This window comes from Heptranchias perlo, chromosome 30 (genome assembly GCF_035084215.1).
Source record: "Heptranchias perlo isolate sHepPer1 chromosome 30, sHepPer1.hap1, whole genome shotgun sequence".
In the NCBI taxonomy this organism is placed as follows: domain Eukaryota; kingdom Metazoa; phylum Chordata; class Chondrichthyes; order Hexanchiformes; family Hexanchidae; genus Heptranchias; species Heptranchias perlo.
The window spans coordinates 1,886,116-1,905,344 of record NC_090354.1 but is presented as its reverse complement, the minus strand read 5'-3'; the positions used below and the strand labels follow the sequence as shown (position 1 = coordinate 1,905,344).

The 19,229-nt window shown below is 45.4% G+C and overlaps 1 protein-coding gene across 1 annotated transcript; it reads left to right on the top strand.

Annotated features, from left to right (window-relative positions):
* Positions 1-1,577: 1,577 nt before the first annotated feature.
* LOC137300229 (keratin, type I cytoskeletal 19-like) lies at positions 1,578-16,308 on the top strand. Its single transcript, XM_067969328.1, has 8 exons — positions 1,578-2,090; positions 3,074-3,156; positions 5,014-5,170; positions 7,430-7,591; positions 11,911-12,036; positions 12,134-12,354; positions 12,753-12,790; positions 16,072-16,308. Exons 1-8 carry the CDS (start codon positions 1,647-1,649, stop codon positions 16,173-16,175), a joined length of 1,335 nt encoding a protein of 444 aa, XP_067825429.1. The 5' UTR covers positions 1,578-1,646; the 3' UTR covers positions 16,176-16,308.
* Positions 16,309-19,229: the final 2,921 nt, after the last annotated feature.

The following is a 19,229-nucleotide window of genomic DNA, read 5'->3' as shown; positions in this document are numbered from 1 at the left end:
AGTGTAGTCACTGTTGTGATGTTAGGAAATCCACCTGCCAATTTGTGCACAGCAAGATCCCACAAATAGCAACGTGATAATGACCAGATCATCTGTTTTAGCAATCTTATTGAGGGATAAATGTTGTCCAGAACACCAGGGGAGAACTCTACTGATCTTCTTCAGATTAGCGTCATGGGATCTTTAATATTTACTTGGAGAGGACAGATGGGGTTCTCTGTTTAACATCTCATCTGAAAGACGGCACCACCGATACTGCAGCACTCCCTCAGCACTGCACCGGGAGCGTCAGGCCTAGATTGTGCACTCAAGTCTCTGGAGTGGGACTTGAACCCATGACCTGTCTAATTCAGAGGTGGGTGTGCTGCCCACTGAGCCACAGCTGACACTCGGCAGAGGGCAGTCTCCCACATTCTGAACTAAACAAGGGTTACTCACCCCGTCTAGGAGCTTCAGTGTTTATTGATTTGAGCTTAAGGAGACAACTCACACGTTCACTGATTTAAAAACCAGTCAAATTTCACCTGTGTTTCTGCAACGGCTCAGGGCAAAAATGAACAAACGTGGTAGTAAGCTAAATAGATCGGGGAGCTACCATTTGCGCCCCCCGCTGTGTGCTGAGTTAGCTGATCTTAGCTAGACTTGAGCATTACCATCAGCCAATATTAGCGTGGGTTCCTGCTGTTAATCATGATCCAGTGACTCCTGCTGGAAATGGCAGGTGGGTAGGTGCCAATTGATTAGGACGGGATCAGATCTGGCAGTGATGGCCCCTGCAGTTGAACAGCATGCCAAGACTCAACTGTCTGGGCCCACACATTAGGAACAGGCACCTGGGTATGGCATGGCTTAACCCCTGCATGTCCACCTCTGAGAGGGGCAGGTAAACTTGACCTGTCAGAATTGAGAGTTGATTACATCAGAGAAGCCACAATTGATAAACACCAACTTATTATTTAAGTCCAATATTCTCCCCTTGTCATCTGATATCTCACCCAAAAGCCCATGTGCGAGCCTCAATAGTGAGCGACAGTAGGCTATTCAACACAGGAGGCATCACAGCTAAGCCCTCCTGCGTTGAATAGCCCACACTTCCAGAAGTGGAAATTATGGTCAGTTCTCCCTTCCTTTAACCCAGGCCCACTGAGACCGACTGTGGCCCCTACTGATGTCCAGCTAACTCAGCACAGGCTAGTGATGAAACTTGGGATCGTCTTGTTCTGTAAAGCTCTGTTACAGACTATGCAAACCTAGGAGAGCCCCTTAGAATGAATTTTAAAGAAGCATTCCATAAATGTTTTTTTCTGGAAAATATGCTATTGGCAATTTGGCAGGTGAAGTTCGGTGTTGTCGTGAGTTGGTGATGGAATGTGTCTCTTTTGGCCTGTCCCCACGTTGGTATGTAGTTATGCCAGTAGGAGCTCTGCAACTATTTGTTGTCACACCCTAGTATTCTTGATATTTCCTTCATCCTCCAGTCTAACCTTACAAACCTGATCATCTGCATTCTGCAATCCCATCACGGGTTGGAGAACCACCCATTGGAGAATTCATACATAAGTTGCTGGAAGTGTGGATCAGGCAGACACTTTGCTCTCCTGGGCCTGAGTTGAACAACTTCAATCTCCATCCCAATCCCAGCAACCATGTCTTTATCCGTCAGCTCCTACTCCGTCTCTGGGCCATCGGTACGCAGGCCCAGTGGCTCGGTGATCCTGAGCTCCTCCTCCAGATCTCAGAGGGTCAGTGTGGGGAGCGCGGCGTCCAAGAACCGCCGAGCGGCCAGCGTCTATGCTTCATCCTCCCGTGGAAGCCGGATCTCGACCTCCAACTCCGTCTATGGGGGTAACAAGGTCTTCTATTCGGGAAGCTACAGCTCGGGGGGCCTGGGGGCTTTCAACATCAATGAGAAGCAGACCATGCAGAACCTGAATGACCGCCTGGCCTCTTACCTGGACAAGGTGCGCAACTTGGAGAAGTCCAACAACCAGCTGGAGCGTCAGATCAGGGAGTACTACGAGAAGAGGGCCCCATTGGACAGCAAAGATATGGGGGCTTACTGGAAAATCATTGCTGACCTCCGAGCCCAGGTATGTAAAGTCACTAAGGTCAGGGGTTAAGGACTATCTACTCCAACTCAGCTTGGACTTCTCTCCTCCACTTCTGCCCCAGGACAACCTTGGCTGATTGAAAGGGCTTGCATAGCATATGTAATGGTGCCTGTGTGCACGTGTAGAATCCATTGCTGGCACTCGTTCAAGTGCTGACACGCTGTACAGATACACGTAAAGGGGCAAAAGAGGAGTCAAAGACCCTTCCTCCGGACTCACCACAGGCACAGCCTGACCTACGGAGCATTTTCTGTTCCTGTTTCCAGATTTCCAGCCCCTGCAGGGTTTTTGCTTTCTGTTGCCATCATGTAACTGTTGCCTCACTGACCCCTTTCTTTCATAAAGGACACGCTCGCTGACCGCAGCCTGGTCCATTCCCGCAGTAGTGCAGTCGCTACAAGTAGGATGACCAGAGGACTGTTACCAGGGAAATGTGGGACTGGAACCCTGAGCATTATATTCTGACCTTTCTTAGAAAATTAACTTAGAATTTTCATCTGGAAGCCTAAAGCTGCTTGATTCTTAAACATACCCGACAAGGACACAATGTCCTGCTCCCCCCCACTCCAATCAATAGCAAAACTCTGTGAGGGTTCCAGATTGATGAATTACATAGAATGTACAGCACAGAAACAGGCCATTCGGCCCAACTGGTCTATCCTGGTGTTTATGCTCCACACGAGCCTCCTCCCTCCCTACTTCATCTCACCCTATCAGCATATCCTTCTATTCCTTTCTCCCTCATGTGTTTATCGAGCTTCCCCTTAAATCCATCTACACTATTCACCTCAACTACTCCTTGTGGGAGCGAGTTCCACATTCTCACCACTCTCTGGGTAAAGAAGTTTCTCCTGAATTCCCTATTGGATTTATTAGTGACTATCTTATACTTATGACCTCTAGTTTTGGACTCTCCCACAAGCAGAAACAAATAAAGTATATTTAATGTTTGTGTTTTACAGATCAATGCTGCTTCTCTGGCCAATGCCAGAGTCTTGCTGCAGATTGACAATGCTAAACTGGCTGCTGACGACTTTAAAACCAAGTGAGTCCTTTTTTGCTTCTATCGGTGTGAGTCATGTGATCACTAAAATTAGCAAGGAAGAATTCCCAAGAATAACAATAGCTTGCACTGTACAGCATCATTCACATAGCAACACCTCGCCAGAGAGACAGTGGGGAATGGACAGGCATTCAAAGAGTTAAGGGAGGTGATTAACGGAGGTGGTTGAAGACAGGGCCAAACAATCATAGAATCTTACAGCATAAAAGGGGGCCATTCGGCCCATCGTGCCTGTGCCAGCTCTTTGAAAGAGCTATCCAATTAGTCGGATTTCCCCTCTCTTTCCCCAAAAGGCTACAAATTTTTTCTTTCAAAGTATTTATCCAATTCCCTTTTGAAAGTTATTATTGAATCTGCTTCCACCGCCCCTTCAGGCAGTGAATTCCAGATCATAACAACTCGCTGCATAAAAGAAATTCTCCTCAAAATCCCCCCGTCCTTTTGCCAATTATCTTAAATCTGTGTCCCCTGGTTATCGACTCTCCACCAGTGGAAACAGTTTCTCTTTAGTCGTCCAAGGAGGTAGGTTTTTTTGAAGCTCCAACACACAGGTCAAAATACAGCTTAGACCTTGGGATTTGGAGCACTTTTAAGCAACCAAGTAGATCTCTGAATTTACAAACCTTCCTGCCACTTCCCGCCCTTTAAATAACCATTTGCCCGTTCACTGCCATATCCTGTATTGCCTAAGCTGGAGTCCGGTGCAGGAATTACTTCTCCGGGAAGATTTTCACTGGTACCACTTGGTGGAAACATGGCATTAGTGGCCTTTAAAAGGCGGAAAAAAGCTTGCTGCCCCATTCCCACTCCCAATCTGACCGACGCCAACTTGGGAAGGCCCTACCCCTGGCCAGTTGGAGCGCCCGCCTGAGTTGGCCAGTGAGCCCTTTTTATGTTCACATTGAGGTGCTAGGACGCATGTAGGACCACGATGGCTATTTTGGGTCATGCCTGTGTGGAACATGTGTCTTGCAGGCTCTGCCCAGTTTCACCTGGCCATCCAGCCAAAGGAAGGCCAAATGGTTACGTTTTAAATTATTTTTGTTAAAACATTCTACTCGCCTTTTGATTATTTTTTGCATCTGTCCACTAGCTTTTAGTGATTTGTCTACATTGATATCCAAATTCCATTTCTCCTCCACTGTTCCTAGTCTCTTGCCATTATTCCAATTTGTCTTTCTTGGATCCAAAGTGGATGGCCTCATACTTTCCCACATTGAACTCCATCTGCCACAGATTTGTCCACTCAGTTAATCTGTCTATGTCCCTTTGTAACTCCTTGCTCCAATCTGCAAAACTTACTGTCTCTCCTAGCTCAATGTCATTTGCAAACTTGGATATACAACTCTCTATTCCTTCAATAATATACAAATGGTGAAAAGCTGAGGCCCCAGTACAGATCCCTGGGGAACACCAATTTATCACATGCTGCCAATCAGAGTACATTCCCTTTATCCCTACTCTCTGCTTCCTGCCTCCCAACCAATTACCAACCCATATCACAAGGTTACCTCCAATTCCATGTGCTAATAGTCTCTTGTGTGGAACCTTATCAAATGCCCTTTGGAAGTCCATATAGACAGCATCCAATAGACCCTGCCCTATTCACCATGTTGGTGACCTCAAAAATTCAACTAAATTAGTCAGATATGCATCGGGGCCCATAGTCACATGCCCAGGAAGTCTTCTAAGGGCTGCAGGTGAGGGGAAGGAGGTCACAAGTGACCCTCGGGAAATATATTATGATTGGCACTGATCACATTGGAGTGCTGCGCTTTCAGGTCTAATAATATCTTCAAAACAAATAGCAAACCATTTTCTTTCCCTCCTATCTTGTAGATACGAGTCCGAGCTCGCCATCAGGCGTGGGGTGGAGATGGACATGAATGGATTGCGCAAGGTGCTGGATGAATTGAACTTGGCTAGAGTTGAACTGGATTCGCAGATTGAAGGACTGAGGGAAGAACAGATTTACATCAAGAAAAACCATGAAGAAGTAAGTGGCAGAAAGCCTAATAATAAAAAAAAAGTTTTGTGTTAACTTTAGTAAAATGTCAAATGAATGGCCTGTGGGGTTAGGGGCTTTTAAAATTTGTTCTTGTGATGTGGGCCACGCTGGTAAAGTAATATTTATTGCTGAAGCCTAGTTGCCCTGAGAGCATTAAGAATCATATTGCGTAGGACTGGGGTCACATGTAGGCCAGGCCGGGTAAGGACAGCAGATTCCCTTCCCAGGAGGACATTACTGACCCAGTTGGGTTTTCAAGACAAGTGCAAGCCACAAATTACCAGATTTATTGAATTCAATTTTCCAACTTGCCCTGGTGGAATAGTTACATAATAAGAGTTTCAGGCAGGAGGAGACCATTGGCCCATTTAGCCCACATGGCCACAGTGTTCCCTTTGGTGCATTTCTAATGACCCTGAATCCAATTTGTTGACAAGAACCTCTCTAGTTCCTTCTCGAAAACATTAAGGTTTCTTGATCCATCGCCCGTGTTGGGAATCTGTTCCACATTCTCACCGCCCCTTTTGGTTTAAAAAGGTCCTTCTGCATTCTCTATTTTCTTTTGTTGCACTTAATTTGTAAATATGACCTCTTTTACTTAAATTCTGTACATGGCAGAAAAACTTACTTGGATCTAATTTGTCCCAACCTTTCATAATTGTAAACACTTCTATCAAATCCCCGCTCGGTCTTCTCATTTCAAGAGAGAAAATACCCAGAGTAGTTGATCATTCCACATACGTCATTCCCTTAAGTTCTGGGATCCATTCTGTAGCCATTCTCTGTACCCCTCCAATAACTGAATACCCTTCTCTGTACCCCTCCAATAACTGAATATCCTTTTTGAAATAGGGAGATCAAAATTGCATACAGTAGTCCAGATGTGGTCGGCCCAGGGCCAAATACAGTTTTAAAATGACCTGTTGGGATTCATATGTTGTACCCCTTGCTATGCATCCCAGCATTCTGTTAGCTTTTTTTTTTAAACAGTCTGGGGACATTGTGCTTTAGTGACCCGGGGCTCAATTTTGAAATGATGGTGGGTTGGCAGCGGGGAGGTGGGGGAATAAACAAAATTTTCCGTTTCCGACGCGATCACATCGTAATTGATGGTGATGAACTGCCACGCGAGGGGTGGGGTGGGGGAGAAAGACAGAGAGCAAGACGTCATCTGGCGCTGGAACGGAAGATCGGGGGTGGGGAAGAGTGGAAGATTGGGGGGAGAGTGGAAGATCGGGAGGAAAGGGGAAGATTGGAGGAAGAGGGGAAGATTGGAGGAAGAGGGGAAGATCGGGAGGAAAGGGGAAGATTGGAGGAAGAGGGGAAGATTGGAGGAAGAGGGGAAGATTGGAGGGAGAGGGGAAGATTGGAGGGAGAGGGGAAGATTGGGGGGAGAGGGGCAGATCGGAGGAGAGGGAAAGATCAGGGAGGAGAGGGAAAGATCGGGAGGGAGAGGGGCAGATCGGGGGGAACACCGGGGGGGGGTGAAGAAGGGGAGATGGGGGACATCGGGGGGTGAAGAGGAGGAGATCGGAGAGGGAGAGATCGGACGGCGGAGCAGGGTGGAAAGGTAGATTGATTTTGTGTTTTAACTTTGTGCAATGGTTTTTGATGTAATTTATTTTGTTTCTTTTTCCCTGATCCGGCCCTGGTTTCACCAGGCGGGAATCAGAAGCCTTGGGAAAGCAGCCCAGATAAGTTAAAAATCGTTCAAACTAGTAAAGTGCCTTAAGTACCTCAATGAGGTACATTTGGCTCTTTAACTATCATCCTGACGGCTTTAATTGCCGGCTGGACTTCCAGATTTGGGTCTCCCGCGCACACAGGTGCGTCCGTGGGGAACTCGGAAGTCGGTGGGTTGGAGCCGGGCTCCAAACCAGGACGGGATTTCCCCGATTTTCAGAGCCCTCCCGCCCCCAACGCACCTGCAATTTCCCGGGAAAATCGAGCCCCTTTTCTCTAAATCCCAAGATCTCGCTCGAGCTCCGACACCTCAAGTACGTTCTGGCTTCGCACACGTTTAGCGTCTGTCATTTTCCTGCCCACTGATCAAACTCGCCAAGATCCTTTCGAATTTGTGCGCGTTGATATTAATCATTTGCCACTTCACCCAATTTGGTATCAATCTGCAAAACTGGAACTCAGAGCCTTTGGGTTACTAGTCCAATACCAAAACCACTAGGTTGGAAAACTCATCTGCTTGTTACCTGACATCTTAATCTCTCTTTTTCTCTCTGAATTCTTTAGGAGATGAAGTCTCTACGCAATCAGCTTCGTGGCACAGTCACGGTAGACGTGGATTCTGCCCCAGGCATCGATTTGACCGAAGTTCTGGCTGAAATGAGAGAAAAGTACGAACAAATGGCGACCAAGAACCAGAGGGAAGCAGAGGCCTGGTACAAGGAACAGGTAAGGAGAAAGGCCAAGCAGGACAGTGCCACAATACGGGGCTCTCAGACAGGCACAGAACCAGGGACAGACAGCTGTAAATAAATCACTCAGTGAGAATCCATGATAGGCTCATCCAAGAATGATACAGATTAAAATTAAATATGGGAAGTGAGAGCAGTCTTGATTAACACTTGTGTGAATATGTGTGCAAAGAAGAGTCAGAGAATTTGTGGCTTAATTATTATAAAACTTTTATGATTAACAAATATATTCTCATCCACTCTGTAACCATTTGGTCCTGCTAGAGTTTCGCTGTGAGACAACAACAACTTGCATTTATACAGCATCTTTATACAAGCATCTTTATACAGCATCTTTATACAAGCATCTTTATACAGCACCTTTATACAGCATCTTTATACAAGCATCTTTATACAGCATCTTTATACAAGCATCTTTATACAGCACCTTTATACAGCATCTTTATACAAGCATCTTTATACAAGCACCTTTATACAGCACCTTTATACAGCATCTTTATACAAGCATCTTTATACAAGCACCTTTATACAGCATCTTTATACAGCATCTTTATACAAGCACCTTTATACAGCACCTTTATACAGCATCTTTATACAAGCACCTTTATACAGCATCTTTATACAAGCATCTTTATACAAGCACCTTTATACAGCATCTTTATACAAGCATCTTTATACAAGCATCTTTATACAGCACCTTTATACAGCATCTTTATACAGCATCTTTATACAAGCATCTTTATACAAGCACCTTTATACAGCACCTTTATACAGCATCTTTATACAAGCATCTTTATACAAGCACCTTTATACAGCATCTTTATACAAGCATCTTTATACAAGCATCTTTATACAGCACCTTTATACAGCACCTTTATACAGCACCTTTATACAGCATCTTTATACAAGCACCTTTATACAGCATCTTTATACAAGCATCTTTATACAAGCACCTTTATACAGCATCTTTATACAAGCATCTTTATACAGCACCTTTATACAGCATCTTTATACAAGCACCTTTATACAGCATCTTTATACAAGCATCTTTATACAGCACCTTTATACAGTACCTTTATACAGCATCTTTATACAGCATCTTTATACAAGCACCTTTATACAGCATCTTTATACAGCACCTTTATACAGCATCTTTATACAAGCACCTTTATACAAGCACCTTTATACAAGCATCTTTATACAGCACCTTTATACAGCACCTTTATACAGCATCTTTATACAAGCACCTTTATACAGCATCTTTATACAGCACCTTTATACAGCACCTTTATACAGCATCATTATACAGCATCTTTATACAAGCACCTTTATACAAGCACCTTTATACAGTACCTTTATACAGCATCTTTATACAGCACCTTTATACAAGCACCTTTATACAAGCACCTTTATACAGCATCTTTATACAAGCACCTTTATACAAGCACCTTTATACAGTACCTTTATACAGCATCTTTATACAGCACCTTTATACAGCACCTTTATACAGTACCTTTATACAGCATCTTTATACAGCATCTTTATACAGCATCTTTATACAGCATCTTTATACAGCACCTTTATACAGCATCTTTATACAGCACCTTTATACAGCATCATTATACAAGCACCTTTATACAGCACCATTATACAGCATCTTTATACAGCACCTTTATACAGCATCTTTATACAGCATCTTTATACAGCACCTTTATACAGCATCTTTATACAAGCACCTTTATACAAGCATCTTTATACAGCATCTTTATACAAGCACCTTTATACAAGCACCTTTATACAAGCACCTTTATACAGCATCTTTATACAAGCACCTTTATACAGCACCTTTATACAAGCACCTTTATACAAGCACCTTTATACAGCATCTTTATACAGCACCTTTATACAAGCACCTTTATACAGCACCTTTATACAAGCATCTTTATACAGCATCTTTATACAAGCACCTTTATACAGCATCTTTATACAGCATCTTTGTACAAGCACCTTTATACAGCATCTTTATACAAGCATCTTTATACAAGCACCTTTATACAGCATCTTTATACAAGCACCTTTATACAAGCACCTTTATACAGCATCTTTATACAAGCACCTTTATACAGCATCTTTATACAAGCACCTTTATACAGCACCTTTATACAGCATCTTTATACAGCATCTTTATACAAGCACCTTTATACAGCATCTTTATACAAGCACCTTTATACAAGCACCTTTATACAGCATCTTTATACAAGCACCTTTAAACAGCATCTTTATACAAGCACCTTTATACAGCATCTTTATACAGCATCTTTATACAGCATCTTTATACAAGCACCTTTATACAGCATCTTTATACAAGCACCTTTATACAAGCACCTTTATACAAGCACCTTTATACAAGCACCTTTATACAGCATCTTTATACAAGCACCTTTAAACAGCATCTTTATACAAGCACCTTTATACAGCATCTTTATACAGCATCTTTATACAGCATCTTTATACAAGCACCTTTATACAGCATCTTTATACAAGCACCTTTATACAGCACCTTTATACAGCATCTTTATACAGCATCTTTATACAAGCACCTTTATACAGCATCTTTATACAAGCACCTTTATACAAGCACCTTTATACAGCATCTTTATACAAGCACCTTTAAACAGCATCTTTATACAGCACCTTTATACAGCATCTTTATACAGCACCTTTATACAGCATCTTTATACAGCATCTTTAATGTAGTAAAAACATCCCAAGGGGCAACACAGGGACATAATCAGACAAAAATTGACACTGAGCCAAAGAAGGAGATATTAAGACATGTGACCGAAAGCTTGGTCAAAGAGATGGGTTTTAAGGAGTGTCTTAAAAGGAGGAGCGAGAGGCGGAGAGGTGGAGGGGTGGAGAGGAGAGAGAGGCGGAGAGGAGAGAAAGATGGAGAGGCGGAGAGGCGAAGGGGCAGAGAGGAAAGAGAGGCGGAGGGGCGGAGAGGAAAGAGAGGCGGAGAGGTGAAGGGGCGGAGAGGAAAGAGAGGCGGAGAGGCGGAGAGGTGGAGAGGCGAGAGGTGGAGAGAGAGGTGGAGAGGAGAGAGGCGAAGGGGCGGAGGGGCGAGAGAGGCGGAGAGGCAGAGAGGCTTAGGGAGGGAATTGGGCCTCTGAAGGAACAGCCACCAATGGTGGGGTGAAGGAAGTGGGGGATGTACAAGAGATAAGGGCGATTCATAGTCTCCTCCCCCCACCAAGGTACACACGGTCTAGACTCTCGTAAAGCCTAACTCCAATAATCATTTTGGCCTCTTAAGTCCCATCATTATCTAAGGAAGGATGTACTTGCCTTAGAGGTGGTGCAACAAAGGCTCACTAGATTGATTCCTGGGATGAGAGGGTTGTCCTATGAGGAGAGGTTGAGTAGAATGAGCCAATACTCTCTGGAGTTTAGAAGAATGAGAGGTGATCTCATTGAAACATAAAATTCTTAGGGTGCTTGACAGGGTAGATGCTGAGAAGCTGTTTCCCCTGGCTGGAGAGTCTGGAACTAGGGGGCATAGTCTCAGGATAAGGGGTCGGCCATTTAGGACCGAGATGAGGAGAAATTTCTTCACTCAGAAGGTTGTGAATCTTTGGAATTCTCCACCCCAGAGGGCTGTGGATGCTCAGTCGTTGAGTATATTCAAGGCTGAGATCGATAGATTTTTGGACTCTAGGGGAATCAAGGGAAATGGGGATCGGGCGGGAAAGTGGAGTTGAGGTTGAAGATCAGCCATGATCTGATTGAATGGCCTACTCCTGCTCCTATTTCTTATGTTCTTATCCTGTAATGTTAGGTCAGCTTCTAGCCAGAAACCTTATCCATCTAAAGCAGGTATTTTTGATATACCTTTTTACTGTGATTCCATCCTGTGTTCCACTCTTTTTGTGGTTGTCACAATCGATTAGCACCATGAACTTGCCAGCTGTTATCACTGGTGTCAGGGGCAGGGACCCTGACAGAGATTTGTTCCTTTTCCCTAGTTGCATTGTGGACAATTATAGTGCCCTTACCATCACTCTGACTAACAGCAGTTAACTTGGCACAGATCAGGGTGGGGTCCTGAATCTTGTGGTCTTTATGGTTCAGTACCACACTGGGCAGTGCCTTCACCCGTTGGCCCATCGGGAGGAATAATTCTACTCGCAAGAATTATAAATAGAGATGGTTCCAGCCGTCCCCACAGTCACCCTCGCTTTGTATTAGATGCTTGCACCTTCTGTCACTTAGAACTTTTAAAATGTTTTATTACAGAGCGCGAATCTGCAGCAGACAGTGGCTTCTAACACTGAGATAGTTCAAACGGAAAAGACACAGCTTACTGAACAGAGGCGCAAACTCCAGGGAGTGGAGATTGATGTGCAGACGCTGCTGAGCGTGGTGAGTACAGTTTGGGATAGCGCTCTCAGTAATTTGGGCTTGTATTCACCCCAACTGCTGGAAAGGCAGGTCACTGACTGTTGCTCTTTAAATTCAGAAAATGTCTCTAGAAGCAACTCTGCAGGAAACAGAAGACCGTTATGCTGAAGAACTGTACAGACTTCAGGCTATCCTCAGTGATCGAGAGGCAGAACTGATACAGATCCGGGCCGATATGCAACGCCAGGTCCAAGAGTACACGCAGCTTCTGGACATCAAAACCAGACTAGAGATGGAGATCGCCACTTACCGTCGCCTCTTGGATGGAGAAGATGTTAGGTGGGAAAAGAACCAAACCCTTGATCTCCATCAGTTGGTCTCACCCAACAAACACTCGCTGGCTATTGTCCTCTCTCAGTCTTCCCTTCCTGAACAATCCTGAGGCTTTTATAACCCAAGCTTGTTGTAAACGCTACTTATTTATTTCAGCCTCGATAGTGTTTGCAGTATGGGCTCTGGCTCTTCGCCTGGAGTTCCATGCTAACCATAAGAGCACTCTTTCCATTTCTGAGACGTATCTCACCTTAGCTCTCTAACTGTGTCCATCCCAGTTGAGAGCTCATGTTCTTCCAGTGTACTTGCATCGCTGATTACCAGGCTTCCTCCCACAGAAGAATTTTAATTGACCAATTTTTGTTTTGTTGCCTAATTGTTAATTATCCTTCTTTTACCACCAGACATACAACGGAAATCAAAACCATAAAGACCATTGAAGGTAAGAAAATGGAATGTCCTGGTCTCACCAGACCAGTACGGCAGGGTATAAACCGCAGGGGAAATTCATAGAGGGAGAAAATCATGGAGTCTGACAAAACCTTTTCCATAGCGGGATGGGGAAGAGCAAGGTGGAGAGAAAGATGTTTTCAATCTGGGACTCTTTTCACTTGAGTTAAAGGCAGAGATGGGTCTGAGGGTTTGTCACTCTGCTGTGCCTCTCTCGTACTCAGCTCTGTAAAATGGAAACGATGCATGTGTTCCAAAGCAAAGCAGCAAATCTCAATGTTGGATAACCCTATATACTATGGTTCACCCCCACTTAGGAACATAGGAACATTAGGGACAGGAGGAGGCCATTCAGCCCCTCGAGCCTGCTCCGCTATTCAATTCGATCATGGCTGATCTGCACCTCAACTCCATTTTCCCGCCTTGGTTCCATATCCCTTGATACCCTTAGCCCAACAAAAATCTATCGATCTCAGGCTTGAAAGCTCCAATTGACCCCCAGCATCCACAGCCTTTTGGGGGGGAGAGTTCCAGATTTCCACTCCCCTTGGTCTTTCAGTCCTAATTTTAAGATTATGTCCCCTGCCAACCAGCTTGATACCAATACCCCGTGCAAGATTTTGGTACATCACTGAAATCTACCTTGTTAAAGGCCATTCCGCGTGCTCACAAGATTCCCGTCACACTTCCAGCGAAGTTACGGTGACCGAGCGGGAACAGCTCTGAGGGAGCTCTGGGCCTTTGTGTGGAACTTGAACGTGTTACCTGAGCTATACTGACACACGGTGTCCTGTCAGTGTGGTGGCTATCACCTCCAGCACTCGCTCCTGCATCCGCTGGCTTCACAGCAGCAGTGCAAAGGTCACAGGAACAAAGCTTGCTTTTAACATGCTTTTGTTTTTAAATGTTTTTCCCAAGCTCTGGTGGCTTTTACTATCTATTGATTCAGCACAGCTGGTTGTCTATTGGGTTGGAGGCTGCGATTAGAGAGCAGAGTTCCGCACACGCGTGAGCTCAGTGGTAACTGCGGGTAATGGTCCCACCAAGGACTCCGGGCATTGCCGCTGAATGTACCAGAAGCACAGCACAAAGTGATAAAGAAGTGTTGATTTGCCCGGCAGCAACCGCAGACCATCACCGGATAACGGGGCACTGAGGGCAACGGGGCACCGGATAACGGGGCACTGAGGGCAACGGGGCACCGGATAACGGGGCACTGAGGGCAATGGGGCACCGGATAACGGGGCACTGAGGGCAACGGGGCACCGGATAACGGGGCACTGAGGGCAACGGGCACTGGATAACGGGGCACTGAGGGCAACGGGGCACTGGATAACGGGGCACTGAGGGCAACGGGGCACCGGATAACGGGGCAGTGAGGGCATCGGGGCACCGGATAACGGGGCACTGAGGGCAACGGGGCACCGGATAACGGGGCACTGAGGGCATCGGGGCACCGGATAACGGGGCAGTGAGGGCATCGGGGCACCGGATAACGGGGCACTGAGGGAAACGGGCAATGGATAACGGGGCAGTGAGGGCAACGGGCACCGGATAACGGGGCACTGAGGGCAACGGGCACTGGATAACAGGGCAGTGAGGACAACGGGCACTGGATAACGGGGCAGTGAGGGCAACGGGCACCGGATAACGGGGCACTGAGGGCAACGGGGCACTGGATAACGGGGCAGTGAGGGCAACGGGGCACCGGATAACGGGGCACTGAGGGCAACGGGGCACCGGATAACGGGGCACTGAGGGCAACGGGGCACTGGATAACGGGACGGTGAGGGCAACGGGGCACCGGATAATGGGGCACTGAGGGCAACGGGGCATCTGGGACCTGAGTGACCGGCGGCACCAACAGTCGAACTCCTTAATCAACGAGATTTAAGGATTGAGAAAGAATCAGAGGAACGACAGAGAAGGAAATCGGGTGAATTAGAATCAAATCAGATGCAGAAAGAGAAATAAAGAGAGGGAAAGAAAAAAGAAAAATTGGATTAAGAGAAAGAGAAGAAACAGAAAGGAAAAGTAAGAAAAAGATTAAAAATTTGATATTTTTAAAATCTCTAAGAACAATTCACAATCTGAAGGAATGCAACTCAACAGATTAAATTGTTCCCTTTCTGGGCTGGAGAGGTTGATTGGCCGCCATTAACAATTACCTCATTGTTAAAATGGTACTTACGCTATTAATTACCAGACTTAACTTTCTGCTGCGAGTTTCACCGGCAATTAATGTGCAAATCCAGCAATTTCTTAAAACTAACAGGGAGGCAAAGGGCAAGATGCCGTTTGTGTGACACTAACAGCGAAGCAGTGTAAATCGACCAGCAAGTTCTAGATATTCACAACTCACGGAGTATCTCTTAATCCCCTGAAGCTGCTGGCTGTTTTGTGTATTAATAATCTCGTGCATCGTTAATTTTCCAGCAAGATCAGGCCCATTATCTTTGGTAATTGCTTGTGTGGTGTTGGCCTGTGTCCATTCACCCAGCTTCTGTGTGAGTTTCCGTACAATAATCAAATAAAACTTATTTGCCAAACTGAGAACAGAGCTTACGGACGAGTCAGATACGCGACCTTAGATTATTTATCACATTTCCAATTATCGTACTGCCCAGAAGGCTCCTGCTGAATGTATCTCACTCATGGGTTGAGTCTAGATTGTGAACCATACACTCCAGAAAGGTCTCAGTAACTGTGCCGAGTTAGTAGATCTCATCTGGAGTATTAGTTGCGACGTTACAATTAGCCTTAGCTGGAGAGGGGAAATTCAGCCAGAATTAACCACCTTGATCTCAGAGGGTAGCACTCTCGCCTCTGAGCTGGAAGGCGGTGGGTTCAATTCCCGATCCAGAGACTTGAGCATATAATCCAGGTTGGCCATTCGATGCAGTACTGAGGGAGTGCGACAATGTTGGAGGTGCAGTCTTTCGGATGAGATGTTAAACTAAGTCTGCCCACTCAGGTGGACATAAAGATCCCATGACAATGTTCGAAGAAGAGCAGGGGAGTTCGCCTGTTGTCTTGGCCAATATTTATCCCTTGACCAACATCACTAAAACAGATGATCTGGTCATTATCACATTGCTGTTAGTGGGATCTTGCTGTGCTCAAATTGACTGCTGTGTTTATACATTACAACAGTGTCTACACGTCAAAAGTACTTTGTTGGCTATAAAGTCCCGAGGTCCTGAAAGGTGATGTATAAATACAAGGTTTTTCTGCTTACTTATTTTCAATTGTTTTTACATTTATTTGTTACAGAACCTACAGTGGTGACAACCAGAAAGGTCGTGACCATTACTGAAAAGGTTGTTGATGGCGTAGTTGTCGAGTCCCATGAGGAGGTTAAGGATTCATCACGTTAACCGAGCTCTTCTCATCCAGCCGTAGTCTCCATAATCCTCAGAAGAACATAAAATCTATTGACCTTTGTATAATGTTTTGCTCTTTGGGTTTTTTCTGGTCTTTAATAAAGTAGATTTGAGAGATGCATCAAAACCTTGTCTGGGTTATTGGTATCAGATTGGTTGGCAGGTGATTGGGATAATCTGTAACCAGTTGGTTAAGGTGGTGTGTAACTGAGCCAAACACATCAAAACGTTCCAGTGTCGATCCCCAGTCTGTGCGGAATTAGCCAATCTCAACCAGGGCAGCAGTAGGGGGCATTACAATTGGGTGTTGGTGTCCTGGGCAAGGAAGGGGCAATCTCACCCTGATAGATACCCTGTGAGCCCTCCTGGACAATGCACCTATGGGTGCTGGTAGAGAATAGGACTGGACTTATTTCTATGTCTTCAATAACAACAACAACTTGCATTTATATAGCGCCTTTAATGTAGTAAAACATCCCAAGGCGCTTCACAGGAGCGAATGCAACAAAAATTAACACTGAGCCAAAAAAGGAGATATCAGGACAGGTGCCTGAAAGCTTGGGCAAATAGGTAGGTTTTAAGGAGTTTCTTAAAGGAGGGTAGTCGTAGAGGTTTAGGGAGAGAATTCCAGACCTTAGGGTCTAGACGGCTGAAGGTACGGCTGCCAAGGGTGGGGCAAAGGAAGTGGGGAATGCACAAGAGGCTAGAGTTAGAGGAACGCAGAGATCTCGGAGGGTTGTAGGGCTGGAGGAGGTTGCAGAGATAGGGAGGGGTGAGGCCAGGGAGGGATTTGAACACGAGGATACAAATTTTAAAATCGAGGCGTTGCTGGACTGGGAGTCAATGTAGGTCAGCGAGCACAGGGGTGATGGGTGAACGGGCCCTGGTGCGAGTTAGGACACAGACAGCAGAGTTTTGGATGAGCTCAAGTTGTGGAGGTGGTTGAAAAACCTGCCAACATTCACGGTCAATGTCCACGCATAAAGATGGGTCACTTGGGTAAGATACTGAAGGGGCAACTGGTGTCTGTGTAATTGAGTGCCCCTTCAGGAGCAGAGTGGAATACTCTTATGGAGGTGTTTGGGAACACCATCACCTCCAGGTTCCCATCCAAGTCATACACCACCCTGACTTGGACATATATCGGCCGTTCCTTCATCGTCGCTGGGTCAAAATCCTGGACCTCTCTATCTAACAGCACTGTGGGAGAACCTTCACCACACGGACTGCAGCAGTTCAAGAAGACGGCTCATCACCACCTTCTCAAGGGCAATTAGGGATGGGCAATAAATGCCGGCCTCGCCAGCGATGCCCACATCCCGAGAATGAATTTTTAAAAATTTGGTAGTATAGACCTTAGTTCAGCTTCCTTTTATTTTCCAAATTTGTAAGAGAATTTTCCCTACTGTTTAATTATATTATTAGCAAATAATTTGAAGCAGAATGAGCACCAATGATTGAGGGGGAAGTCAAATTGATCTGCTGCTTTTGGAAACAATATTCTGTTCATCCTGTAGCTGACCATGGTGTGGGAGCTTGGGAAAGCCAGCTGTGGGGAAAATAGAAACCACTGCAATCCCTCCTGTGGGAATGCTCGATGGGTAGACTGGACAGAATGCTGAATAATGATCTTCATGAATTCAACTGCCAAGGGAGCTTGGAAAACAAACAAACATTAATATCTTGCAAATGAATTTCCTTACTTTTTACTGGGGTTGCCCTGTGAAAGGAGTGGACAGTCTGTGCACTGGAAACATTCCTCAGTTTGAGGAATATAGAATGTGTCAGGATTGAGCCTTTATCAGGTCTCCTCTCCTCTTCCATTAATACCTTAGTTGGTAAATACACCAGCAAGTGTGCAACTAAACCAAACAGACCCACATACAAAGCAGAATTAAAACCTGCCCAGTCACATTCCATAATGGGCCGAGCGAATTGGCCAGCTGTTGTAAACTTTGCCTGATCTTCTTTGAGTGTAAAATAGGCTCCTGATTCACTACCACCCATGTTGTGTTACCAACCAGGAGGAATTTCACCCCCACTGTGTCCTGTACAACATTCAATCATCTCTGTCTACACTTATCCTTATAGAACCTTCATTCTGTTTTTCGCCAGATAGTTTGCAACTGGCACAAGTAAAAGGAAAGAACCCGCATTTATTTAGCATCTTTCACAACCTCAGGATGTCCCAAAGTGCTTTACAGCCAATGAAGTACCTTTTTTTTTGAAGTGTAGTCACTGTTGTAAAGTAGGAAACGTGGCAGCCAATTTGCGCACAGCAAGATCCCACAATCAACAATGAGATGAATGACCAGATAATCTGTTTTAGTGATGTTGGTTGGGGGATAAATATTGGCCAGGACACCTGGGGAGAACCCCCCTGCTCTTCTTCAAAATAGCACCATGGGATCTTTTACGTCCACCTGAGGGCAGACAAGGCCTCAGTTTAGCATTTCATCTGAAAGATGGCACCTCCGACAGTGCAGCACTCCCTCAGTTCCGTACTGGGAGTGTTAGCTTAGATTATGTGCTCAAGTCTCTGGAGTGGGATTTGAACCCAGGACCTTCTGACCCAGAGGCGAGAGTGCTCCCACTGAGCCACGGCTGACCCAGGACCTTCTGACCCAGAGGCGAGAGTGCTCCCACTGAGCCACGGCTGACATGTGCACTTGTCACACACACATGGACTCACCGCCCATGAATTTTGTATCATAATAAAAGGTATTATTTTAAAACCAGCCTGAAGTAGTGTTTGTTGCAATGATGCATTTAAGGGGAAGCTAGGTAAACATATGAGAGAGAAATGAATAAAAAGTTATGTTGATTGAGTTAGATGAAGTAGGGAGGGAGGAGGTTCATGTGGAGTATAAACACCGACATGGACCTGTTGGGCCGAATGGCCTGTTTCTGTGCTGTAGATTCTATGTAATTCTATATAAAGCAGTATTGCCTGTTTACTCAGGCAGTTACTGTCCCTTTAATGGCCGAGTGTGTACCAGTGTGGAATGCCATGGGATGATTGAATGCAGCTCCCGACCACAGTTCCAC

Excerpts from the sequence above, each read along its gene's own strand:
- LOC137300229 (XM_067969328.1), top strand. The coding sequence starts at position 1,647 with ATGTCTTTATCCGTCAGCTCCTACTCCGTCTCTGGGCCATCGGTACGC. Across the intron at positions 7,592-11,910 it reads AGGCCTGGTACAAGGAACAG|AGCGCGAATCTGCAGCAGAC; the intron begins GTAAGGAGAAAG and ends GTTTTATTACAG. Across the intron at positions 12,355-12,752 it reads TTGGATGGAGAAGATGTTAG|ACATACAACGGAAATCAAAA; the intron begins GTGGGAAAAGAA and ends TTTTACCACCAG.